Source organism: Giraffa tippelskirchi, chromosome 3 (assembly GCF_054371585.1).
Source record: "Giraffa tippelskirchi isolate mGirTip1 chromosome 3, T2T-mGirTip1v1.2.pri, whole genome shotgun sequence".
NCBI lineage: Eukaryota > Metazoa > Chordata > Mammalia > Artiodactyla > Giraffidae > Giraffa > Giraffa tippelskirchi.
The window spans coordinates 37,026,947-37,054,057 of NC_137277.1; the positions used below are offsets into that span (position 1 = coordinate 37,026,947).

General features: G+C 47.5%; 1 protein-coding gene across 3 annotated transcripts in view; it reads right to left on the reverse strand.

The window, feature by feature from the left end:
* NLRP1 (NLR family pyrin domain containing 1) overlaps positions 1-16,317 on the reverse strand; it is a 31,103-nt gene extending 14,786 nt beyond the window's left edge. Inside the window, exons 1-8 of one of the 3 annotated variants that reach the window (XM_081579080.1) lie at positions 15,930-16,317; positions 14,770-15,068; positions 13,476-13,646; positions 11,127-11,327; positions 5,915-7,532; positions 3,378-3,548; positions 1,679-1,849; positions 937-1,107 (exon numbers count right to left, since the gene is read on the reverse strand). In XM_081579080.1, the coding sequence (XP_081435206.1) occupies positions 937-1,107; positions 1,679-1,849; positions 3,378-3,548; positions 5,915-7,532; positions 11,127-11,327; positions 13,476-13,646; positions 14,770-15,049 (2,783 nt within the window). In that variant the 5' untranslated portion in view covers positions 15,050-15,068; positions 15,930-16,317. The remainder of the gene's footprint in view (positions 1-936; positions 1,108-1,678; positions 1,850-3,377; positions 3,549-5,914; positions 7,533-11,126; positions 11,328-13,475; positions 13,647-14,769; positions 15,069-15,929) is intronic. The other 2 variants (XM_081579082.1, XM_081579081.1) reach the window with 2 other exon arrangements.
* Positions 16,318-27,111: the final 10,794 nt, after the last annotated feature.

Consider the following 27,111-nt stretch of genomic DNA (forward strand, 5'->3'; position numbering starts at 1 on the left):
AAGCTCTGGAGAGGCCTTCACTATGTAGCCAGAAATGCTTGGTGGGGAGGGGGTTGGAGTCCCCTTGTTTGTAAACGGTCAGGGTTAGCCTTGAGGGTAACCACCTGCAGAGTGTTTACCTTGTTATCTTGCCCCAACTTTGCCTTTAGGCCTGAGAGTCTAAAGGAGGGAGTCCTGGCTGAGGGTGGCCAGGGGCCAGACTTTGCAGATCCCTTGAAGACCTGGGTTCGATCACTGGGTCGGGAAGATCCCCTGAGAAGGGAATGGAAACCCACTCCAGTATTTGTGCCTGGAAAATCCCATGGACAGAGGAGCCTGATGGGCTACCATCCTTGGGGTCGCAAAGTCAGACATGACTGAGCCACTAACATTGTGATTCCCACTATGTTTCTAAGGGCTGCTGGAGCTCAATGGAGAACCTGAGCAGGTGGGGTATGGAGGGTCTGGAGCCCTCAGCTCTCTGAGTGTGTGACAGGGCCCCAGCCAGGAGCTATAAGCAAGGGCTCAGCCAGAGACAGCCAGTGGACTTATTCTCAGGAAGCGGAGGAAAGAGGAAGTGGCTGAGAGACATGGTAGGGCCTGCTGCTCAGGGAACGTCGCCTTCAGGGCCTGCAGGGCGGCAAGGAGGGCTGGAGGCTCACTGCTCGTCAGCCACACAGGACTCCAGTGCTCCAAGCCCATTTCTGTCTGAACTCTGTCCTAGTGTTCACATATATTTTATTGATATGATGGTCCCATTAGACAGATAAAGAAACCAAGTCTCAGGTGAAGAGCTGCCTGAGTCACACGGCCTAAGTAAGTGGCGTCGCTGGTGAGGAACCCTGGCTGACCATGCGTTTGTCTGTCCCTTTTCTTTCCTCTGTCCAGTTCCACGGCACTTGCATCCCCTCCCCCCATTCCCTACCCTCTGCCCAGAAGGGGCCCGCAGAGCCTTACCATAGGAATGTGAGCTGGCAGGAAGGGTGCCTGAGTCCTTCACAGAGCAGCCTCACGCCGAGGTCATCCAGGTCATTCTGCAGCAGGTTTAGCTCCATCAGGCTGGGGCTGACCCTGAGCATGGAGGCCAGGTCCTGGCAGCAGCCAGACGTGAGGCCGCAGCCTGCCAGCCTGCAGGGAAGGCACATGCAGGCCCCCAGTCAGTGTCCTAACTGGCATCTGGTTCTCCCTTCTAGTACCTATGGCCCTATGGGGGCTCTAGGGTGACATTAAAAGAAGATAAAGACCTGCCTGGCTTGCAGGAACCTGGAAGCTTTAAATATTCCTCTTGCAGCCAAGGAGCCACTCAGGATAGAGACCAGCTCCCCTTTTCACTTCCGTGTGATTCCCATGAATCCTGCTCACTCACTATATCGATGTTGTATGATTAATCTACACCGATGTTCCACTGGAATGCCTGGATCTCATTGTTAACTACCTTGGCCCTCCCAAAGGCCCAGAGTTACCTGACATAGGTTTCAGCATTTTGTAGGTTTCAACATTAAGGGCGTCTACAATACAGGATGAGAAAAGAGCGAGCTTCTAATATAAGAACAAAAGTTAAGGAGGAATATGAGGGCTTCATTGGGAATCTATCATGGCTTCCATGAGCCTTTGCTTTCTCTCTGCCCCATCGTGCTAGGGCAGCTCCTTCTGCCTCCCAAGCCCACCCCGCAAGTTAGTGCCAACGAGAAGCAATTACGACAGTCGCTGCAGCTTGCAGGTTGGCTGTCTCAGGCCCTGGCAAAGGTGCTCAGCTCCTGCATCCAGGAGTGTGTTGAAGTTCAATTCCAGTTGCATCAGGGTTTGGCTGGCACTCAGCCCAGAGGCAATGTCCTTGCAGCTCTCAGCTGTGAGGCCGCAGCTGGCCAACCTGTGGGAGACACATGATGATGGCCTTGCCTTTACTTATCTGTTGATTCCACAATCACTCATGAACAACCTGTTGAACTTCTACACCTGTGGGCCAGGCGGAGGTCCGTAAGACCCACTTGCCCCCAGGCCCCCAGAAATGCACAGGCACTGGGGGATAGACATAGAAACAAATAACAGTAAGTCAGGTTTTGGATCTCTTTTGATCAAAATCCTCCCACGTTTTCCCAGGTCATCAAAGAGAAACTCATGGTCCTTGACCTTGTCTGTGAGACACTGGCAGTCTGACTCCCTCTCATCTCAGTCCGCATCTCATATTCCTTTTAGCTGCATCTCCACTGGGCTCCACACTGTTCCTTAAACACTCCAGGCATGGTCCCACCTCAGGTTCTCTGCACTCGCCGTTTCTTTTGCCTGGAACAAGCTATTGTACCTGATAGCCCATGGCTTGTTCCCTCACCTGCTCCAGGTCTTTGCTCAAAAGTCCTCTTGCAGGAAACTTGCCTCACCACCCTCCCTATTTAAAATGGCACACCCAGCCCCAACTCTCTACTCTTTTTTGCTTTACTTTTCTCTCTAGTACTCACCACATGCGATATACTTTACTTGTTCTTTTGACTATTTGTCCCCACCCCCTCTGGAATGTAGGCTCCATGAAGAAGGAGTTTTGCCCATTTTCATTACTAGCTGTACCCAAGTGCCCACAGTAGTGTCTGGCACTTAGTAGGCACTTAAAAAGTAGATGGTGCCCCAAGGGACAAGTCAAGTGCAGCTGAAGGCAGAATAAATGATTAATTTTGATAAGGGAAGGAGGTGGAAATGTATGAGGAATGCCTTGAATGATGAGTAGTTCATCAAGGCGCCCAACCCAAGTAAAATCTTCGTCAGATAAATGCCCAGAAGTGGAATAGCTGGCTCATATGATAGTGCTGTTCTTATTTTGGTTTTTTTTGAGAAATATCCATACTATTTTCCATGGTGGCTGCATCCATTTCCATTCTCACCAACAGTGTATGAGAAAGTACACATTTTCTCTACATCCTCTCCAATACTTGTGATTTCTACCTTTTTGATAATAGCCATTTTAACAGGCATAAAGTGATATCTTATTGTAGTTTTATTTTTTTGGCGGTGCCATGAGGCTTACAGGACCTTAGTTCCCCAATGAAAGATCAAGCGCAAACCCACAGCAGTGGAAGCACTGAGTCCTAACCACTGGATCACCAGGAGAGTCCCCAAGTGTCCCTTCCTTAAGGACATTTTCCACTGGAGACCCTTATCTGGCCCTGTAGTTACACCTTTATTAACATGGTTCCTTGATTAATGTCAGTCTTTTGCAAGCTCTCTGAGAATAGACATCTGCCTGTGTTTGTTTACCATAGTGACCCTGGCATCTGGGGCAGTGGTGGGCCAGAGAGGGACTCAATGAGTATTTGTTGAATGCAAGGGCAATTCCCCCTCCTAGAGTCAGCGTCCATCTTAGATCTCCTGTCCATCCCTGTCCAGAGCAGAGCCCAGGCCAGACTCACCGCAGGGTCTCTAGGTGGCACCCAGGGCATCTCAGGGCCTCATCAAGACTCTGTACAGCAGAGCTGCTCAAGATGTTTCCACTCAGGTCCAGTTCCTTCAGGTTTCCAGTGACCTGGAGAACGGAGAAGAGAATCTGCCAGCAGGCCTCTGTGACTGGGACCCAGCTCAACCTGTGGAGGGAGAGAGGGGTAGGAGAGACGTGATCTGTGTGCTCAGGGTTGGAGGTGCATGGTGGGTAGTGCTGTCCCCAGGGCTGACTGGCCTCCCTGACTGCCCCTGAACACTGCAGATAAAAAAAAGATGGAAAATGGCCCCCTCTGCCCTCAAGAAACTTCCAAACTGAGGTGGAAGCAGACGTACAAGATGAACACTTCAGAGCAGTATGGCAAGGGCTGTAGACTGACGAGCCACAGAGAAGAGGGGCCCCCAGCTCAGGGTGGTGGCGGCAGAGGGGCAGCCAACTATAAAATAAAATGTCCAGTGTGGCTCAGTTTTGCCATGAAAATCAGCATAAAAAAGACTAGATGACATACCTCAATTCTTTTTTTTTTTTTTTTTTTAAATCTTTTGGCTGCTCTGCACAGCGTGTGGGATCTTAGTTCCCCGACCAGGGATCGAACCTGTATCTCCTGCATTGGCAGTATGGAGTGTTAATCACTGGACCACCAGGGAAATTCCATACACCTCAATGTTTTAAAAAAAGTTTTTATTTTTTAAAAAAATATTTAAAATTTTTATATTTTTAAATTATGAAAGCATGGTAATACATTTACAGGAGACTTGGAAAATATGGAAGAAATACATCTAGTTACATATAGTTCCACTGTTTACTATAATTATTTTTTAAGTAGGTAAATTAAGATTTTTAGTTGGAGTTTCAATGTCAAACTCTCAAAAATTACTAGAATGAGTAGACAGAAAAGTAGGATACAGTAGATCTGAAAAGCACTACTTAATTCAACATAATTAAGATGTGTACAATTTTCACACAATAGCACCGTATACTTCAATTCTTAATGCCGGTCATTTCTGAGTGATGGCATTCTGGTTGATATTAATTTCTGTCTTTTTGCTTCTCTACATATCTCTACATATTCTTATTTTCCTATAATGGACATGGGTTTTGCTGTGAGAAAAAAACCCTTGAAAGTCTGAAAAAGCAAAAACCCAAGTCCAACATTTCTTCCTCTGACTCTTTTCTGGTTTACTTGTGTGTGATTGGGCTTCCCTGGTGGCTCAGACAATTAAGAATCTGCCTGCCACGCAGGAGACCCAGATTCAATCCCTGGGTTGGAAAGATCCCCTGGAGAAGGGAATGGCAACCCCCTCCAGTATTCTAGCCTGGAGAATCCCATGGACAAAGGAGTCTGGCGGGCTACCGTCCATAGTGTCATAGAGAGTCGGATGTGACTAACACTTTCACTTTTTTTTCACTTTTTTTGTGTGTGATTACCCCCTTTCTGTGGGCTTCCCAGGTGGTGCTAGTGGTAAAGAATCTGCCCACCAATGCAGGAGACACAAGAGAACTTCTGGGTTTGATCCCTGGGTCAGGAAGATCCCCTGGAGTAGGAAATGGCAAGCTGCTCAAGTATTCTTGCCTGGAAAATCGAGGAGCCTGGCAGGCTACAGTCCACGGAACCACGAAGAGTGGGATATGACTGAGCGTGCGTGTGCGCGTGCGTGCACACACACACACATACTCCCTTTCTGCAGCCAACATCATGCCTTGCCGTCTGTTACCGTAGCATCATACTCAATTGTAATTCCTGGGTGGTTGTGTGTCTTCTACCCCAGGTTTTGAATTCTTTGAGGCAGGAGTTGTGTTTGTTCATCTGTGATCTGGAGGATTCGGCCTAAAAGCAGTGCCAGATAAATATTCACAGAACAAATCATAATAGGACTAAATGACCAATACCACAACTGAGGTGGGGGAACCTGGGTGGGGAAGTTAATGGGGTTGGAGGATGTTTAGAGAAAACTCTGCCGTCACACTCAGGTTAGGGGTGGGGTGGGTTTTAGGCTAAGTGCCTGGGGCACAAGAGTGCATTATTGACACAAATAAAGAAGTCAGATGTGCAGGGGAAAATGGAGACTACCTTTCAGACACACACAGTCTGTGATGGAGGAGATCTCTGGACCAATGCCATGGTCAACAGCTGTCAAGGGGAGTGTCTGAAGCAGCTGAGGGAGTGGTTGCTTGGAGACAAACATGAGGGAGAAAGAGAGGCAGGTGGGCTGCGTGGAGGGGAAGTCAGGTCAGCACGGGAGGTGGGGAACATGGTGGTCATCAAAGAGACAGGACGAGCAGTGGCAGGACACAGTGGGCCCACTCAGAGGCAGGCAGGGCACGTCACACAGATGGACCCTGCTGTAGGGGATCTCAGGCAGATGGGGGATGGTGGTCGGATCTGCCGTGGTGGTCACTGGAGGCCTCGATCCTCGAACCCCTGGGGTGAAGTTTAGTGAAAGTGACTCCATTGCCTAGGACGGAGGAGCCAACAGAGGAACCGGAGAGAAGAGAGGGTGGGGTACTCACAGCACTGCGTCGATGGGCATGCATGCTCCTTGATGTTGTCTGCCCTCATTCAGTTGAAGCCGCCACACGTGGCAGCAGAATCTAATGCAGAAAGTGAACACGAGCAGCTCCATGCTGGTTCGGATGTACGCTCTCGTTCCTTGGAAATGGGCCATCGCTTGTGTCAGGAACTCCTCGTCCTGAATCTCGTACAAACAGTGGAACAATTGCAGAGAGTAATGCTCATGCCAGACTTCCAATTCAGCCCACCGCAGCAGTGACTCCCGCTTTCTCTCCCAAGACGGCTTGCATTGGAAAATGTTCTCTATCTCTCTCGCTCCTTGCTCACTCAAAAGGCCGGATAGGAAATGCACGGTCGGTGCCCCAAACAGGTTATTGATCCCATATACTTCTACCAACTTTTCCACGCTTCCAGTGCTGTTAGGATGGTCACCTTTGTCCCCCATGTCCCCTAAGGCAAAGGACACTGCTGCAAAGAACTCCTGGAAACACAGGTGAATGAAGCTGTAGTTCAGAGACGTGGGGTGCTTTTGAAGAACATCCATCTTTAAGAGAGTGGAGTTGATGACCCCATCTAATCCATGCTTCTTGAGGTCCCCTGGACTGAACAGAGTCTTTCCTTGCCAGATACCCTCAGCAGCTAGAGTACAGAAGCCCCTCAGCTGAGTCCCCAGGGGCTGAGCTTGGACAGCCTGGGAAAGGTAGCGCAGATAGAGGGCTGTCATGGTCTGCGACCTCAGTGAGAGTTCTTCCTCTGCCTCCATCTGCTGCTTCAGGCAAGTGCAGGCCAGCCAGGACACCAAGGGCGTGAGACACATGGTCAAGAGTGCTTGGTTTGATTCAACCACGCTAAAGGCTCTAGTTGCTTGGCTTTCCTCTGTGAAATAATAATAGAAATAGTCCTTCCTGGAAGACTCGGAGAACCCCAGGACCTCCACCCAACATGGCTGCTTCAAAGAAGGAATGAACTTCCGCAGAGCTGCAGTCCGAGCTGTAATCAGCAAGGATGCCTCTGGAAATATGGTTTTCTCCAGCAAACTGCCCAGCAGTGTCTGCACTGGCTGCTGTTGGCTCCAGTGCAGACAGAGCTCTGCCCTCTGCTCCTCCGAGACCCATTCCAGTTCATCTAAACCATCAAGGATGAAGAGCAGCTGCTCCGGCTGAGACTGGACCTGTCCAGCGGGAACCACAGAGGTGGATTGGTCTTTTGTGATGAGTTCCTCCAGACTTGTCATCTTGGATGCAGCCAGCTCTCTGCAGTTGAAGTAGAAGACATGCTGGAAGTGGTTCCTGTATAGCTGGCCCTCCTCCCAGGCTCTTCTCACGTGCCTGGCCAGTGTGGACTTCCCGATTCCAGCAACTCCATGCAATATGACTGTGTGAGGCCCTTCCTGGGGACCCAGGTCTGAGCCAAATAAGTCTCTGACCTCAATCAAATGCCCTTGCTCCTCAACCACCCCGTGATCCCAGCTTCCCCTGTTCAAGGACTCGTAGTCTCTGGGGTAAGGAGTGTGTAGAAGTAGCAACTGCACGAATTTTTGGTGCAAATCTTCATTTTTCCATGACCAGGTGGAGCAAGGTCTCTCTCTCCTTTGGTCCTGGTATCTCTTTCTGCTTACTAAGTAAGAGAGGGAGAGATAAAACATAAAGGTATGGATAGATTTGTTCATTTGTCCCTCCTTCCAACTCTCAACAACTGTTTTTTACACCTGCTCAAGCCATATGCTGTGATTGCTGCCGATTCAGAAATAAAGGAAACAGAGACTAGAAAAATAGTAGAGAGGCGGGTGAGATATCTGCACTCCCACATTCATTACAGCACTATTCATGATATGGAAGCATGATACAAAACAACCTAAGTTGTTTCAGTGGATGAATGAATGGATAAAGGAGATATAGTCTATTGATCTAAGTATCTATCTATCTCTCTATAATGGAATATTATTCAGCCATAAAAAGAAGGAATTCCTGACATTTGTGATAACATGGATGAACCTGGAGAGCATTATCCTAAGTGACATAAGCCAGACAGAGAAAGACAAATATGTTTGGTATCACTTATATGTGGGATCTAAAAACAAAAAAAATTTAACCTTATAGAAACAGAGAGAGGAATAATGGTTCCCAGGGATGAGAGGATGAGGGAAATTTTGGAGATGTTGATCAAAGAATACAAACTTTCAATTTTAAAATGAATTAGTTTTGAGGCTTTGATGTACAGAATGATGATGATAGCTAATAATACCATACTATATGTTTGAAATTTGCTAAGATAGCAAACCATAAGCATTCCCAATTCCCAACACACACACACACACACACACACACACACACACACACACACACACACAAAGGTATGCAAGGTGATGGATGTGTCAATTAACTTGATTGTAGTAATTATTTCACAATGTTTATCAAATCTGTACACTTTTAACATAGTACAATTTTATTTATCAATCATGCCTCAATCTTGGCTGGAAAAACCAACAAAAAAGAATTCAGCATTAGGAAAAGATGTATTTCTCCTGAATTGGTCTTTTCTATTCTATTGAGCAGGGCTTCCCAGGTGGTAAAGTGGTAAAGAATCTATCTGCCAATGGAGAAGATGCAGGTTTGATCCCTGGGTCGGGAAGATCCCCTGGGATAGGAAATGGCAACCTATTACAGGGTTTTTGCCAGGAGAATCCTATGGACTGTGCTTGCCATGGAGTTGCAAAGAATTGGACATGACCGAGTGACTGAGCACACGTGCATTCTCTTGAGTAATAGATATCAGGTAACCCATTGTCTTTCCCTTTTTGCCCTGGGGTTAGGATGCTCAGAATCAATGAATGTTTTTTGTAACAACTAATTGGCCTCTTGACTTTCATATTTACTCCTTCATGTTTAGGGTTATTACTTTTGTATGTTTTGGTAAGATGCCTCTTACATATTATAAAATTCTTTCTTCTTTTCTTCTTTTTCTTCCTCCCTCCCTCCTTCTTTTCCTTCCTTCCTTCTTTCTTTCCTTCCCTGAATGGGAAACAGTATGATTAATTAAGTCAGTTAATTCATCTCCAACCTGGGTCACATTTTAGGACCATGAATTCTACAAATATACTCCTACCTGGGTGCAGAAGGGATCATTTTAATGAAACATCTCTCAGATTTCAAAAGGGACTTCTGTCATCATTGAGATCAATGTTAAGAAGATGCCTTGTGCATGTCCTAAGTCGCTTCAGTCATGTCTGACTCTTTGTAACCCTAAAGACTGTGCAGCCCACCAGGCTCCTCTGTCCATGAGATTCTCCAGGCATGAATACTGGAGTGGGTCGACATGCTTTCCTCCAGGGAATCTTCACGACCCAGCTGTCAAACCCACTTTTCTTACATCTCCTGTATTGGCAAGCAGGTTTTTTACCACTAGCACCACCTGGAAGCCCTTAGATGGCAAAGGAAGCTGAATATTAAATGTGTGGATAGTGGCATTTAGAGCCAAACATGGAACAACAGACTGGTTCAAGTTTGCGAAAGGAGCGTGTCAAGGCTGTATATTGTCACCCTGTTTATTTAACTTATACACAGAGTACATCATGCAAAATGCTGGGGTGGATGAATCACAAGCTGGAATCAAGACTGCTGGGAGAAATATCAATAACCTCAGATATGCAGGTGACACCACCCATATGGCAGAAAGCAAAGAGGAACTAAAGAGCCTCTTGATAAAGGTGAAAGAGGAGAGTGAAAAAGCTAGCTTAAAACTCAGCATTCAAAACTAAGATCATGGTACGTGGTCCCATCACTTCATGGCAAATAGATGGGAAAACAATGGAAACTGTGAGAGACTTCATTTTTTTGGGCTCCAAAAATCACTGCAGATGGTGGCTGCAGCCATGAAATTAAAAGACGAAGAAAAGCTATGACAACCCTAGACAGCATATTAAAAAGTAGAGACGTTGCTGACAAATGTCCATCTAGTCAAAGCTGTGATTTTTCCAGTAGTCATGTATGCGTGTGAGAGCTGGGCCACAAAGAAAGCTGAGCGCTGAAGAACTGATGCTTTTGAACTGTGGTGTTGAGAGTCCCTTGGACAGCAAGGAGATCAAACCAGTCAATCCTAAAGGAAATCAACCCTGAATATTCGTTGGAAGGACTGAGGCTGAAGCTGAAGCTCCAATATTTTGGCCACTTGATTCGAAGAGCTGACTCACTGGAAAAGACCCTGATGCTGGGAAAGATAGAAGGCAGGAGGAGAAGGGGGAGACAGAGGATGAGATGGTTGGATGGCATCACTGACTCGATGGATATGAGTTTGAGCAAGCTCCGGGAGTTGGTGATGGACAGGGAAGCCTGGCATGCTGCAGTCCATGGGGTCGCAAAGAGTTGGACACGACTGAGCGAATGAACAACAGCAGTGGCATTAGAGAGAGTGGAGGCTGAATTCCATCTCTGCCATTCTGAGAGTTTATATTTTCGAACCTCAGTCTTCTTATTTCCAAGGTGGAATAATAATAACATCCATCTCATGGAGTGGTCGTGAAATTTTATACTGTGCAAGCAAAGCACATGGCACAGAGACTGACACAGAGAGAGTGTCCACCTGACTTGCTACAGGCCATTTCGGGGCTGAGAAGCTCAGCAGAAATGGAATCTTTCTCTTCTGACTCTAGGCCAGTGCCTGGCCACTAACCAGGTGATGTGTTTCCTGTACTGGATAATACTCCTGCATTTTAATTTCCAGGGGCTTCCTGGAAACAGTGCCTTAGGCAGGTGGAGAGATTCTGGCAGTAGGATTTCTTTTTTATTTTTTTTAAATTAGTTTTACTTATTTATTTATTTTTAGCTTCACTGGGTTTTCATGGCTTTGTGGGCTTTTCTCTGGTTGTGGCAAGCAGGGGCTACTGTTCGTTTTGCGGGGTTCTGGCTTCTCAGTGCAGTGGCTTCTCTTGTTGTAGAGCATGGGCTCTAGGGCATGTGGGCTTCAGTTGTTGTGGTGCCCTGGCCTAGTTGTTCTGCAGCATGTGGAATCTTCCTGGAACGGGGATCGAATCCATGTCCCCTTCATTGGCAGGCAAATTCTTAACCACTGGACCACTAGGGAAGTCCCAGCAATAGGGTTTCTGGAGAGAGGTCTCAGATGTTTGCCAGACCCTTTCTGCTCAGTCTATCAACCTGGCCCCCATCCATGTCTTTGCCTCACCCACCCCTTTCCAGAAGTTCAGCAGGGCCTTACCTGTGCAGCTGTTTCCAGATGTTTCAAACAGTGGCCATACAGTCTCAGGACCCTCCTCTCTGGGCTCTGGATAGGAATGACATGGGGATTCACAGACTCTCAGGACTGCAGTGGATGTGGGGTCACTGGGTAACTCTTGGCTTGGTGACTCATGATATGGGGAACTTGGAAAAGCTTGGTAATTGCTTAGGGAAAAGTCTTCTGGGGAGAAAGACAGGAAAGAAAGGACCATTTATTGACGATTCATTTTATTTCAGGCTCATACATTTTAAATTCTCACAAAAATCCTGTGAGATGGGTGTTGGTAATCCAATTTTTAAAATCACAAAGGTAGAGGTACAATTGAATTCTCTTAATGCTCTGAAACTTTCTCTATCAGATAGAAAGATTTTGATAAACCACTTGGGGAAGGAAGTTAAGCTGCCCATTTCAAGCAACAACAAATAGTTACTAAGTGGCATTCTAAAGTGGTGGGTCCTCTTCATTGCCAGGCACTGTTTTATTTTTTTTTTAACATTTATTTATTTATTTGGCTGCACTGGGTTTTAGTTGCAGCTTGTGGGTTCTTTTTTTTTTTTCTTTTTTAGTAATAAAAGTTGTTTATCAGTTTTCACAATCAATACTCAGACAAAAAATAGAAGATAATTACAATCACGACTTGTGGGTTTTTTAGTTGTGACATACAAACTCTTAGTTATAGCATGTGGGATGTAGTTCTCTGACCAGGGAAAGAACCTGAGTCCCCTGCAGTGGGAGTGGAGTCTTAGCTGCTGGATCATTAGGGAAGTCGCTAAATGCTTTATCATTTTATTCAGGCACTGTTTTGCCAGACAATGAAACCCAGGGTATGCAAATTGGGGGCAGAGGGGAACTGCTCTGTGTCTTCAATAAAGGAAGAGTTAGTGAGACTGGGTAGGGTGTGTGCGGAAGGACAAGAGAGAAGAAAGCTGGTGGGGGCACAAGAGGGGACCTTTGTGGGCAGAGAGATGTGAAAAGTCTAACACTTTTCTTCTACAACATCTTATAGAGTCTACATTGTATATCTGAACTTCCGTGCACATGGGTTATTTCAGTGTGGAGTTCAAGGATGTATAAATTCTGTATTGTGGCTTGGGGTAGTGTGCAGAGTAGAAAACTGAGTAGATCAGATGAGGAAATTGAGACGCAGGAGGATGAAGTGATTTGTTCTGTGTCATAGAGCAAGTGGGTGAAGTCAGGGTGGAAACTGAGGGCAATGGAGCTTGTGACCATCACTGTTGAGGCTTGGGAGTGGAGTGGTGAGAGTAGGCATAGAAGGAAGGGGAAGGGACTTCTTTGGTGGTGCAGTGGATAAGAATTTGCCTGCCAATGCAGGGGACAAAGATTTGGTCCCTGGTCTGGAACGATTCCACATGCCGCAGAGCAAGTAAGCGTGAGAGCCACTACTGAGCTTGTGAGCCTAGAGCATGTAGTCCACAACACAAGAAGCCACTGTGATGAGAAGCATGAGCACCGCAATGAAAAGTAGCCCCCGTTTGCCACAGTGAGAGAAATCCAGTGTGCAGCAACGAACACCCAGCGCAGCCAAGAATACTGGAGTGGATTGCCATTTCCTCCTCCAGGAGATCTTCCCAACTCAGGGATCAAACCCATGTCTCTGGCATCTCCTGCATTGGCAGGAGGATTCTTCACCACTAGCGCCTCCTGGGAAGCCCAAGCTGGGAATGGGGACCTTCAAAAAGCAGCAGCAGATGGAGGGAGAAATGACTGCACCAGGAATGCGTGGTTCTAGGTTCCAGCCCTGGCTCTGTCTCCAGATGCTGTGTGAGCTTGCACTTTGACACTGGGATGAGAAGAGGAAGAGGCCAGGGTGTGGCTGGGGTTTCAAGCCTGGGTGACTCAGAATGATGGAGACCAAAATAAGAGAAGTCAGGAGAGGGAACCGGCTTAGACTGAGGGGTGAGCCTACCTTTCTCTTGGGGTTTATGTGGAGAACCGAGTCCTCCTTGGAACTTTCTAAACCACCCTGACCCCCAGGATCTTCAAAGTCCACTGAGGTTGTGAGCTGAGCTCTGCCTGGGCAAGGACCACATTGCATCAGATTGGGGGAGATTCACTGTCTGACCGATGTGAGTCTCAGCGTCCCCATCTATCAGATTGGAAGGAGTGCAGTCTCAGCAGAGGGATGCATCTGAAAGATCATTTTTAGGCCCACTGTACCCACCACCCTGGCTCCTGGCTCCTCCAGCCTTCTGTAGTTCCTTCTGACCAGGTCCGCATGGAGTTATAACTCAACTGGCTGCCTCAAAGCCGCCGCCCCCCCGCCCCTTGCCTGCCCCCCATGCCTCAAGGCCCCTCAGCAATCCTCACCTTTCCAGGTATATCCAGATGCTAAAGCTAGGTGTCTTGACCTCTCTTTCATTGAGTGCTCGAGCACTGGTTGCTTAGAATGGCAGAATTTCAACACTTCAGTGGAGGTGGGCAAGCTGGGAGACTCCAGGTTGGGTGCACTTGGCGAGTGGGAGAAGGAGGAAGACAGGGCTGTGGGGAGCAGACAAGCAGGTTGGAGGATTGCCAGGGGAAGGGGCAGGAGCCAGGGTTGAGGCCTGGGTTCTTCAGCCAAGAAGAACAAGAGAGAAGTCTTCTGTCTCAACCAATAGAGGTCAGGAGGGAGACCATTGCAGCCTGCCTCTTGTAGGAGGACGATTTCCTGATGCTGCTGGATGATTCATCCTGATTTGGGGTCCAGAAGATTTGCATCTGTGTCCTGGCTCTGTTTCTACCTCCTCATGAAAGTCGAGCCCCCTCTGTGCGCCTCTCCCCGGTGGGGTGAAGAGTCCCACCTCCCAGGGCTGCTGATTAGTAATAATAACTGCAGTGACAGCAACAGTAGCAACAGAGCTCCTATTTTTTTTTTTTTTTTTTTTTGAGTACTTACTACATCTTAGGGGCTTCCCTCATAGCAAAGTCGATAAAGAATCTGCCTGCAAGGCAGGAGACCCGAGTTCGATTCCTGGGTCAGGAAGATCCCCTGGAGAAGGAAATGGCAACCCACTCCAGTATTCTTGCCTGGGAAATCCCATGGACAGAGGAGCCTGGTGGGCTACAGTCCATGGAGTTGCAAAGAGTAGGAATAAACCACCACTAGATTCTTAGACTTTGTGGTAAATATTTAATACGAATTATGTCTCTAACCCTTACATAGTCCAAGGAGGTAGGCTCTTACTCTCCCATTTTACAGATGTAGAAACAGAGGCACAGAGCAGTGAAGTGACTTGCCCAGTGTGGCAGTGCCCGATTCCCCAGTCCATGCTTATAACACAAGGCCAGGCAAGTGCCTGCTTAGGAGTCGGGCATGAAACCCCCAACCCTCCCTTCCAGTTGCCCTTCTGAATGCCAGCCTCCTCCCTCTCTGGCCCTCTGAGCACCCCTTCCAGGCCCTGTGAGGACCACATGGGATCCTAGGAATTCACTTGGCTAGAAGAGGAATCCAGCCACCTCCCCTCCCCGCCCCAGCAAGCCTCTTAGCTGCAGGCTGGCCTAGGTCTGGATCCCCCCTGATCGGGCAGTCCTAAATCCCAGAGAAAGGTGTGTGTGTGTGGAGGGGGGTTCTCTGGTGGGGGGTGAGGAGATTGACAGTGGGCAAAGGAGGCTTTGTAAGCACCTGAATTCAAGTCTGTCTCTTCGAGGGTCTTGGTGCACGCCCCTTGCTTGTTCATGCGCGGTCCCTTGATATGGATGGCCATGTACCCGTGCTGTACCTCCTTGTACTGATGTAACAGGCGTGAGGCAATCTTCATGCTCCTTGACTGCTCTGGTTGAGCCTGGACCACCTCAGGAGACTGCCTGCAGGGCTCCTTATCGGGCAGCCGAAGCTGGAGCTCCCTCAGCTTCTCTTTCTTCTTTTCCTCCAAGTCCTCCAGCCTCTGGGCTTCACTGGCCATCGCTGCCAGGCTGAGGGACCTTGGGGATGTCAACTATAAATTGGCACTTGCCATAGGCACTGGCTGTCTACCTCTACAAGGATTAAATCATGTACTGCTGCAGCTGCTGACCTTCAACATCCCCTGAAGGGAGTTCAGGGTGGAGATCAGGAATGGGGCCCTCTGCGCTTGAGGAAAACCCGGCAGAACAGGTCTTCAGAGCGTTAGATCTTTTCAGGAGCTGATTTTTATGAGCCCAATTCTTGCATCTCCTCACATCTAGAAAAGCACTAAAATCTTTCATGGGGAGGTATGATCCTCGTGACGAGCAGAAACCTGAAAATACAGGTTGCATGAACTCCCCTTTTATCAAAATCACATATATACTGAACTTCCTCTGTCTCCCTCTTTGGAGCAGTTTCTCAGTGCTATCTGAAATGCTGTCTTCTGGGCTGCAGTCCTCATTTTGCCTTCAATAAAACTCGACTGGCAACTCTCAGGTCATGCGTTTTTGTTTTTTTTTTCAAGTCAGCAGGGATGTTTATGGGGAGGGGGTGGATGTTGGGTTGGTGAGGACAGTCAGGAAGGCAGAGAATAGCCACTTCCTTGACCCCTACCAATGTAGGACACCCATGGGGATCACTGTTCTTCACCTGGCAAACTCCTATTCAGCATTTAGAATCAGTTTTATAAAATCCCAGGGCATCTGCTGATAGATGGTGTTGGGAGAAGGGAAGGGAAAAGGAGTGGGAGGAAAAGCCATAGGAAGAGGGGGACCCAGGGGGGGCCTGGGAGACACTGGAAGAAGTCAGCTTCCTGGTTGCCAGCGTGGAGCGTGAGGTCGATCAGGAGAGTGAAGGGGCAGGGCTGGGATGGTGGATGAGATGCGCTGGGTACTTACAGTTCTGTATCTCTCGGAGTCTTCCTTCTCCTGGGACTTGGACACCTGGGACCAAACCTTGATGTGGACAGGAGGTAGGGGCTTTCAGAGCCAAAGTTTGAGTTCAGAGCTGTCCGCCCTCAAGCCTCCTCAGATCTCTCCTGGCCCTGGGTCACTGACCTGGGAGAACAGTCCTCACCATGTCAGAGCAGGCATGGGAGTCACCAAAAGGACCCACTTGAGAGTGTGGCCTGAGAGAGGGGGGTCAGGACAGGCATCTTCTGCAGCCTCTCAGTTTTCAGGGCTTCCTGAACCCCCTGCGCATCCTGCCATGCTAGGAGGGGCACCAGGGTGTGTGTGTTCCAGGCCCAGGGGGCTGCCTGCTTTGTGAGCAGCTCGGCACTCAGCTAGTACACATTCCTGCTTGAAAGCGGAACAACCCTGCCGCATCTCAGCAAATCCGGGCCTCTGGGGAGTAGGCATGGACTTTCTTCCTTTTTTGTAGAATCCTCAGGGTTGGAGAGTCCCAGTGGAGGCACGATATTACCTAACTCAGTTCCTGTTGTGTAATGGTTTCTGGCCTTGATTTGACCCGGGCTGGAGGGGACCAGGCCTAAGGAGCTTCCAGCCACCTGTTGACCTGGACACTGACTCCTCTTGTGACTGATACCTTTCTCTGAGCCTCAGTTTGCTCATCTATCAAATGGGACATCATAGGTTTGTAAACAGGCTCCAATTAAATACTGGAGTGGGTAGCCTTTCCCTTCTCCAGGGGATCTTCCCAACCCAGAGATCGAACCCAGGTCTCCCGCAATGCAGGTGGATTCTTTACCAGATGAGCCACAAAGGAAGCCCAAAAGCTCTTAGCAACCTTTAAACATGTTATATATAAATGTTAGTTTTGTTTTTTTAATGGTTAATAAGCAGTGGAGGACTCTATGGCAAGAGGTATAGCCAGAGAGAAGTGTTTTGTTTCTCCCCCCTCCCAACACCAACTTCTTGGATACCAGCTAGGGTTCCTCCAACTCAATTCACTTCTTCCTTTCTTTTTTTTTCAATATTTAAAAAATTTATTTTGGCAGCCCTGGGTCTTCTTTGCTGTGCTTGGGTTTCTCATTGCTGTGGCTTCTCTTGTTGCAGAGCCCAGTCTCTAGGCATGTGAGCTTCAGTAGCTGTGGCTCCCAGGCTCTAGAGCACAGGCTCAGTAGTTGTGGCACACATGGGCTTAGTTGCCCTGAGGCATCTGAGATCCTCCTGGACCAGGGAGTGAACTCCTGTCGTGTGCATTAGCAGGCGGATTGTTACACACTGTGCCACCAGGGAAGTCCTCAATTCACTTCTGACACTAACTACCCAGAGTAAGTGAAGACCCCATGGTTGATGGGGCTCAGTTCCACAAGACCCCCCCCCCCCCACTTCAGACACCAGTTGCAAATGGGGTTTCCTGGGTTCTCTACCTTTCTGTTTGAAGAGATTCCCCAGGACACCTTCTCAGGTTTGATCATTTGTTAGAGCAACTCACAGAACTCAGGAAAACAATTTAGTTACCAGTTTCTTGTAAAGGATACAAGTGGGGAATAGCCAAACAGAAGTGATACACACGGTAAAGTTGACATTTTTTTAAAAATTTATTTTTAATTGGAGGATAATTGCTTTACAATGTTGTGTTGGTTTCTGCCATACATCAACATGAATCAGACATAAGTATACATGTATCTCCTCCCTCTTGAACCTCCTTGCCACCTACCCCTAGAGGTTGTCACAGAGCACTGGATTGATCTCCCTGTGTTACACAGCAATTTCTCACTCGCTATCTATTTTACATATGGTAATATGTTTCAATGCTACTCTCTCAGTTCGTCCTACCCTCTCCTTCCCCTGAGTGTCCACAAGTCCCTTCTGTATGTCTGCATCTCTATTCCTGCCCTGCAAATAGGTTTGTCAGTACCATTTTTCTAGATTTCATATGTATCTGTTAATAAACAATATTTCTCTTTCTGACTTACTTAACTCTGTATAATAGGCTCCATATGCATTAATAAACAATATTTGTTTATCTCTTTCTGACTTACTTTGTATAACAGGCTCTGGATTCATCCAACTCAGTTCACCTGACTCAAATGCATACCTTTTCATAGCTGAGTAATATTCCATCAATACAATGGAATATGTACCACAGTTTCTTTATCCATTCATCTGGGTTGACAGGTTTTTAGAGAGGTTTCATTATGTAGGCATGACTGATTAAGTCATTGGCCTTGGAGATTAATTTAATCTTCAGCCTCTATCCCTGGAGACTTGGACTGTTCTGGGACCAGCTCTCTTTCTGAAGTGATCAAAGGGCTCCCACCCCGGTCACCTCGCTAGCATAAAAAACACATATCACACAGAGGTTCCAAGGGTTTTAGGATCTGTGTGCTGAGAACTAGATACAAATACCAAATATTTACTTATTTTTCAGTTTCTTAAAAAATGTTTTTTTTTATTGTAGTATAGTTGACAGGCAATGTTGCATAAGTTTCTGCTGTACAGCAGTGAATGTTATACATATACGTATATCTGCTCTTTTTAAGATTCTTTTCCCATATATGCCGTTACAGAATACTGAGTGGAGTTCCAAGTGCTTGCTATACAGTAGATCCTTACTAGTTACCTTTTAAAATATTTGTTTGTTTTAATTTATTTTGACTGTGCCAGTTTTTTGTTGCTGCCTGCAGACTTTCTCTAGCTGTGGCAAGTGGGGCTACTCTCTAGCTACAGTGTGCAGGCTTCTTATTGTGGTGGCTTCTCTTGTTGCAGAGCACAGGCTCTAGAGGGCAGGCTCCCTAGTGGTGGAGCAGGGGCTTACTTGCCCGAGGCATATGGAATCTTCCCAAACCAGGGATTGAACTCCTGTCCCCTGCATTGGTAGGCAGATTCTTAACCACTGGCCTGCCAGGGAAGTGCTATTAGTTATCTTTTATTTTTATTATTATATCATGGGAGGGCTTCTAGAATTCTGGGTAACATGGGAGACTCCAGGTCTTGGAGGCCAAGGCCAGGCAGAGGGAGGCTGATTGATGATGGAGCAGAACAGAGTTAGGTACTTTCTCAGTGCACCAGCCATTTCCCCTTGGCTGCCAGGTCACGTGTCCTGGGGGGTGAGCACGTGAGCTTTAGCGCCCCAAGCTGTCAGATGTGAAGCTGAGAATCCTGGACTCATCCTTGAAGTCTAGCAGGTTGACAAGGCCAGCAGACTGGGGGTGTGGAGGCCCAGCGGAGGAAGGCTTCAAATCACAGAGCGGGTCAGTGGGTAAGCTGGGGTGGGGGCCAGTTTTCCGGATACCCAGCCCAAGGATTTTTCCTCTTCTGGTGCCTTCTGGGTCTGGGTCCTGAGGCTGGCTCAGCTGCTAGCTGACTGTGACCTTGGGCAATGCCTGTCTCTGTATCCTGTATGTAAAGTGCGGAAAGGACAGCTAAGTCTCATTGCACTGTGATGGTTAGTTAAATGAACAATTGTGAACGTGCTGAGCACAGGACCTGGGACAGCAGAGAGTAGAGAACCCTGAAAGGAAGTAACTGAGTCTTGTCTTTTTTGTATCTAGAAAAGCAGCTCAATGCGTTGAGTAGCATTGGTAGTCAGATAACTAGTGGACTTCTCTGGTGGCTCTGGGTAAAGAATCCACCTGCCAATGCAGAAAATGCAGATTCGATCCCTGGGTTGGGAAGATTCCTTGGAGAAGAAAATGGCAACCTAGTATTCTTGCCTGGGAAATCCCATGGACAGGGAAGCCTGGCGAGCTACAGTCCATGGGGTTACAAAAGAGTCGGATGTGACTTAGCGACTAAACAATAACAAACATGGAATGCATAACTCTCCTCTTTATTTTCCTAAGCGGCTGCTCGCTCTGGCCATTAGATGGCACTCAAATACTTTCTGTGCATTGAAACAGCATCCTGTTTGGTTAACAGAGAACCCATAGACACACTCCTGAGGTTTGAATTTTCAAAGTTATCTGTTTGCAGTGTGTTGGATCTTTGCTCCCTTCCTGATGCTTCAGGGCCTTTTAGGAGCATGTTAAAAACCCCACTTCATTCAAATAATACTAGTTGCTATTAAAACTTAATGTGTGAAGGTAATCATATGTCTCGCACTCCACTAGGGTTAAGTGACCTTTCTTTTTTATATTCAAATTACTATGACTTGAACCCAAAGCCAGATAACTTCTGAAAATTGGCCTCCTTAAAATCTCCCTCCTCCCAGCTATGTCTGAAAGTGTTCCAGCTGATGACCCACAGGGATTGTGAAATTGGTCCTCAGTTTCCTTCCTGCCCTCCTGTCTTACTACCTTCTGTTGCTTTCACAGTCTGAGATGCTGGGCCCATGTATCTTCTCTGACCTGTAAGTTCTAGGGGCACTGCCCTTTCCCTGGCCACTCCTGAAAGGTGGGACAGGCCCTCCCCAATTCTCCCTGGCACAACCAAGACAGAGATTGGAACATAGGACTTTGAGCAAGACAGTTCCATCCATGTTAGTATACATGAATCCATCATTCTTTTTCTGTTTTGTAGTTGCATAGTATGCCATAGTTTGGAACAATTGATTTAATTAGTCCAATCTGATGGAAATTTTAGCTTTTTTTGTTTGCATTTTGCTTTATACACACGTATGTTTTTGGGTACACTTGAGAACCTCTAAGGGATAGATTGCTAGGAAAGCAATTTCTGAATCAAAGGGAATATATGCTAAAAAATTTTGGTTCAGAAATGTGCTTTTCTTGGGAACCCACTTAGTTTTCTCTTTCAAGCACTTCGTCTAGCAACTGGCTAGCGCCTCTTTAGTTTGTCCTCTGGGAAGTTTTCGAGTCAAACATTTGACCCATCCCTCAAAACCATAACCAAAATATAATTGAAAGCCCGTGCTTCTTGTACCACCTTCACTTTTCATTTCATTTTATCCCCTCCCTGCTCTCATTGTAACTTCACTTCATACAATTCTATTTTACTTTATATGAATATAAATTTATACAATGAGTTCTTCCATAACAAGATAGGCTATGAGCACATAAAGTGGTTGAATAGAGGTTTTTTTTAACAACTGTCCTGGGAGTGGGGAGACAGGATCTATTGAATGGGATCTGTTTCATGCCTGGCACTTTGAGGAGCTAGCTCCCTTCATCTTCCCAGCAGTTTTCTAAGATGAAAACTGGATCATTGAGGATCATTGTTCTTTTTTTGCAGATGAGACCAGGCCCGAGAGACTCCAAAACTCGCGTCTTCATCTCCATGCCCTTTGCTGGTTCCAATATGCTGAGAGTTGACGGGTGAGTATATCCATCTCCAACAAGCTTATCTGCTCAGCAGTCCCAAGGCTGCTTCTAAAAGCCAATTGGGATCTGTATATCTTAATTTTTTAAAAAATTACTTCTATGTATTTATTTAAATTTTGGCTGTGTTGGATCTTTCTTGTGGTATGTAGGTTTAGTTACCCTGAGACTTGTAGGATCTTAGTTCCCTGACCAGGGATCGAACCTGCATCCCCTGCACTGGAGGGCGAGTTCTTAACCACTGGACCACCAAGGAGGTCCCCTGGCTGTGCATCTTGAGCTAATTCTGGTCCTCTCCACTGGGACAGCTTCAATCTCTCAGAACACACCTGTGTTCATTACATTAAGTGGACTGTCACTTCCTCCCTCTCCCTGGAGTTTTGACTGGAAATGCTGCTGATGCAGCTTCACTGATGTTGATCAAAGCAAAGGGGCTTTAGCTGGGGGAGGAGGACCTGGGATGAGCTCTGGGGTAGGACTTCTGACCAGTGGGAAGTGCTAAGTGCAAGAACAAGTTATGGGAGGGAAGCATGGAATTTCCTTCTAGGAGCCTTTAAGAACAGGTCAAATCCTCAGCCACCTGGGGCTAAGCATAGAGAATTAATGAAGCCCCTTGTGACAGCCCTGCTAAGCCTCCTTAGAAAACTACAAATCCACTATGTCAACTGGTCATTAAACTCCATTTCTCAAGGCTCTCTTTCCTTGGCCAACAGGTGGTGATAGTTTGACAGAAATGAGACTGTACAGGACTTCTTTGAGCCACGAGAGAAAGCACGAAGAGCAGTTTGGGAGGCTCTGGAACCAAGACAGGGAGACCTTTCTGTAAACCCACGGGCCTTTCTGTGGGTCTGTGGAGTGTGCTGGTTGACGAGCAATTTGGTAGGTATTCAGGTTTAGGTCCTAGAGGGAGACTCTGGGTGATAAAAACTTGGAGGAGGAAGCAAATGCCGTACATGGGACATCTCACCCACCTCCCAAGGAGCTCCTGGGCTCCTACTCTGATCATGTTTGGTCAGCTCACAGGACAGGGCCCTGCTGCCCAGTGGGTCTGTGGCAGATGAGGGGGGTCCACTTTCTCAAGGAAGCGTGGCCTGGAGCCAGCAGATCAAGGTCTTTTGATCTGGATTCCTATGATAGTCACCTCTCAAACTCTTGTCTGTGCCTCTGATCTCTCTGCTCCCAACTCATCCTCCATGTAGGCATCCAGAGAGATTCTTATAGAACACAAACCTGATCATGCCACACCCCTGGATGAACCCCTCTGATGGCTCCCCATTGCCGGATGGTGTTCCAGGTCTTCTGACCTCGGTCTGCACTTCGGGTCTTACCCGTGTCCTCTCCACATGAGCTCTCCACTCCAACCTCAACTTCTTGGTGTCCTTCAAGCCACCATGTTCTGTCATCCACTTGGTACCTTTGGTTAGACTGTGCCATCTACCTGAGATGCCTTTCTCCTACTTGGTGACCTTCTCATCTAAGGTCCAGGTCAGATGTCACCTCTTCCGGGAAACCTTCTATTTTCCTAAGCACAGTTTCTTCTTAAAAGTGAAAGTTGCTCAGTCATGTCCAACTCTTTGTGACCCCATAGACTGTAGCCTGTCATGTTCCTCTGTCCATGGAATTCTCCGGGCAAGAATACTGGAGTGGGTAACCATTTCCTTCTCCAGGGGATCTTCCTGACCTTGGGATCGAACCTAGGTCTCCCATGTTCCGGGTGATTCTTTACCAGTTGAGCTACCAGGAAAGCACTGTTTCTTCTTAGGTCTCACATAAATCATTCCCTAGAGAGCTGTGTTCTTCTCTGTATCCCCTCCCTCAGACCATGAGCTCCTTGAAAACAAGAATTGTATCTTCTTTCTTTTTGTATTCCCTTCTTTCCACTGCCCTGAAGAGTGCCTGGCACATATTTGGTGCATAATAAGTATTTGAAGAATTAATTGAGCCCATAGGATGGACGAAGAGACTTCCCTGTGGGGACAGATTTTTCATTCTAAAAGGACAGAAGCTGAGAAAGGACATAGGTGAAAGCAGTGAAACTCTAAGGAGAACAGAAGGGAGTGGTACATGAACTAGTGGGCTGCGTCTGTCCCTTGGTCCCTGAGCTGGTCATTGTCTCTTACTTTCAGATCCACGCCTGCTTTTCTCTTGCAGCTGTTTCTCAGGCCCCTTGGCACTGCTTTCTATTTTTGGCAGAAGGTTGGAGTCTGAGGGAAAGTGAGAAATCAGAGCATTTCCCCTTCTCTCAGCTGTGGGCAGAGGAGGGCATTTCCGGCCACGGCTGCATTTGCATGGCTGTTCGCATCCGGGATGGACATTCCTCCCTCTGTCGTCTCACATACTGCTGGGCAGACTCTGCTGTGGTCCTGGCTCAGGCCAGATGGCTTGGCTTCTGGCTTTTGGTGATACCATCATTGCTCTGGGTCCTGCAGCTCTGGAGGGATGCTAGCTTCCTGTTCTTCTTAATTTTGGGAGTTGCTTCCTCATTCCTGTTTGGCTTTTTAGCCTTTTCATCCCCACTGTGGCCCATCCTCTGTATAAAATTCTGTGTTTGAAATACTAGAGTGGTTTCAGTTTTCTTGACTGCACCCTGTCCGTCAAAGTCTTGCTTAGACCAGGTGAAGCTTCAGCTCTGGGGCTCCTGAACTAGCCTCTGTCCTTGCTTCTGCTCACAAGGGTCCCTTGTCTTGACCATAGTGTTCCTGCAAGGCAGCCTTTAGCGCCCATATAAAAGCCAGAGTAGTGCCTGGCTGTCATATGCCTGGTGAATCCCTTTGGGTGATTTTAGAGAGCTGATCTTTGGTTGAACCAATTTTTCCATGCTTTTTGGTTCCTATGATGGAGGATCTTGGACCCTGGAAGAATGTGGTAGGGGTGGTGTTACAAGATCACAACCCACAAGTAGTCCCTACTTTTAGGAAGCTAATTTCCTTCTGTGTCTTGACACTTAGAAGAAAACTTTTTGAAATACATTCAGAGGGTAGTAAACTTCTGGAATTCACTCTGCCGAGAGCTGGTGTTGATAGGATATCTAAAACCCTTCCTGAGACGTCGCTGATGGTCCAGCAGTCAAGAGCCCATCTACCAATGCAGGGAACATGGGTTTGATCCCTGGTCTGGGAAGATCTAACGTGCCACAGAGCAGCTAAGCCCATGCACCACAACTATAGAGCCTGCGCTCTGCAACAAGAGAAGCCACCACAATGAGAAGACCATGATTTGCAACCAAAGAGTAGCCCCACTTGTTGCAACTAGAGAAAGCCCACGCATAGCAACAAAGACCCTGAGCAGTCAAAAACCCCTGAAAACAAAAAACAAAAACAGAAAACCCTTCTGAGAGGACTGGCTGAACTCAACAATTGATCTCTGTAGGATTATCAAGGGGAATGAACTTGTTGTGCAGTATCCTTGCTGTGGAACAGTGATAATATGTTGTAGGGAACCCCACTGGAGCCAGGACCTGAGCTGAATGGATCCGAGGCTGATATTGTAGTTGGTTCCAACCCTCCTTTGCAGGATGGTGGGAGGGGAAGAGAGTCTTTCAACTTTTAGTGGAGTTAAAGATGTGGGGATTGAGATGAGAACAGTGGAGCTGGAGAGGAGAGGATGGGGCACTTGAAAGAAGTGGCTGGGACCAGCTGCAAGCTTCTCTTGGAGTGAACACTAAGTCGCTTCAGTCGTGCCCTATAATTTGCAACCCCGTGGACTGTAGCCCGCCAGGCTCCTCTACCCATGGGATTCTCCAGGCAAGAATATTGAAGTGGGTTGCCATGCCCTCTTCCAGGGACTCTTCCCTACCCAGGGATCACACCTGCGTCTCTTACAGTCTCCTGCATTGGCAGGTAGGGAGAAGTGCAAATACTGAAAGCTTCAGTTTGACAAGTCAACATGATGTTCATGGGGGTAAGGAGATTAGAAGAGAGAAAAAACACAGAGAAGGTGGAGAAGAGTGATCTGGAGGCCAGAAAAGATAAGGGAATTTCTGCTAGGGTAATTGTGGAGAGAGTTTGCCGGTGAAGACTGGAACTCAACGCTGATGAGTTGATTCTGCTACAACACAGAATCTTTTGGGACCACCATGGGCCAGGTGTGTAGGAATGAAGAGATGAAAGAGACATAGTTCCTCACTCACTCTCTAGTTGCGGAGACAGATAATAAAGAAGATGGTCATAACTGCGTTACTCTCATGCTTGGCATGCCTGTTGCTACAGAAGTTTGAAGGACTCCCAAGGCATCTACCCAGGCTAACTTGGGAGGTCAAGGAAAGCTTCTAGGAGGAAGGGACTTCTGAGTGGAGTCTTTAAGGATGAGTTTCAGTTATCCAGGAAGAGAGGAAGCAGCGAGAGTGGGGAAAGGTGTTGAAGGCAACTGGATGGTGGTACTCAAAGGCCTGGAGTGAGCGAGAGAGCAGAGCCAGTTTGGGAAGCTGGAATGTGGAATAGGGAGGTGGGGGGATGAGGGGTGATGGGGAGCCTGTGAAGTGAAGAGCTAAGTGATGGTGGAGTATGTCTTGAAAAGTCTGATGCAGGACTTCTGTGGTGGTCTAGTAGCTAAGATTCCACACTTCCAATACAGGCAGCCTGGGTTTCATCCCTGGTCAGGGAACTAGATCCCACATGCCACAACTAAAGATCCTGCATCCCTCAATGAAGATCAAAGATTCTGCGTACTGCAACTAAGACCTGGTACAGCCAAACAAGTAAATAAATATTATAAAAGAGAAAAGCCTGATGCCACTTCAGGAGTTTGGAGGACTGTTCTCCTGTGAGCAATGGGGAACTGATAAAGGAATATGGCAGAAGGGTGATAGACTTCGATTTGTGGTTTAGAGGGATGACCCTGGCTACAAAGGGTCAGACTGAAGCAGGGAGATCAGACAGGTGCTGGTTGTGATGGTCTACCTGCGAATCCAGTCTAATGGAAGGTTTGGTCTGGTCCCATCTCTGAGCAGCATCCATGGGACTCTAATGGGGCTCATACTGGCTTGGAGAGAGGGAAGTGGCTTTGGGGACAGAAGTGGGAGAAATGTGAGGGCTGGCCAGGCCTCTGAGACGTGCATCCAAGACCATGCACAGAGCACTCTGTCCTCCTCTGCCGATGTGGGTCTGACCTGCTGTGACTCCGTGGGGCGAGTGCTTTGCAGGTGGAGACGGAGGTTTAATAGCGGCTGATGAGTGGTGAGAATGCGGGTTTTTCGGGAATGGATGTGAAGGAGGCATCTCTATACAGCTAAATTCCTTTATTAACGTAATGAGTTTGGCTGCTTTCCTGGAAATGCAAGTGCCATTTGGCACCATCGCTGCTGCTTCAGAAAGGGTGTCATTAAACTAAGAATCTGTAGGAATGCACAATGGCGATAAACGAAGCTGCTTGGGAGATTGCAGGGAATCACGCAGACTTCAGAGGGACCTTCAGAATGGAGAACACTCTGGCTGTGAAGTCAGTATGCAGCTAGGGGGTGGGGGAGGGGTGCTGGAAACCAGAACAATTAGCTGGATTATCCAACCCAAGCAGGTAATAATGAGTCATATTTAAAGGGCTAATAGTAAAGTCATATCAAAGTCAAGTTGAAGCAGAGACCTCAAAGGGGCCAGACCACCTCCCAGCCCTTCTGTCCCCTATTCACTAGTGCAATCTCTAGTCTGGGTTTCTAAAGGCAGCACCTGAGTGTTGTGGTTTTTGTTTCTTTGCATGACTCAGCTTTGCCTCAGATTGTCCTGGTGGTTCCCAGACCTACTGGGAGGGGACCTTGAGATGTTACTTCTTCCCAACGTGAGACCAGACTTGGAAAACCAAGGGCTGAGACCAGATCATTGGACAGGATGGGAATAGAAATCTCTCTTCCTATTTCATTTGTTCTTTGGAATGGGTTGGGGCTTGAAATTAGGGGGAGACTTGGG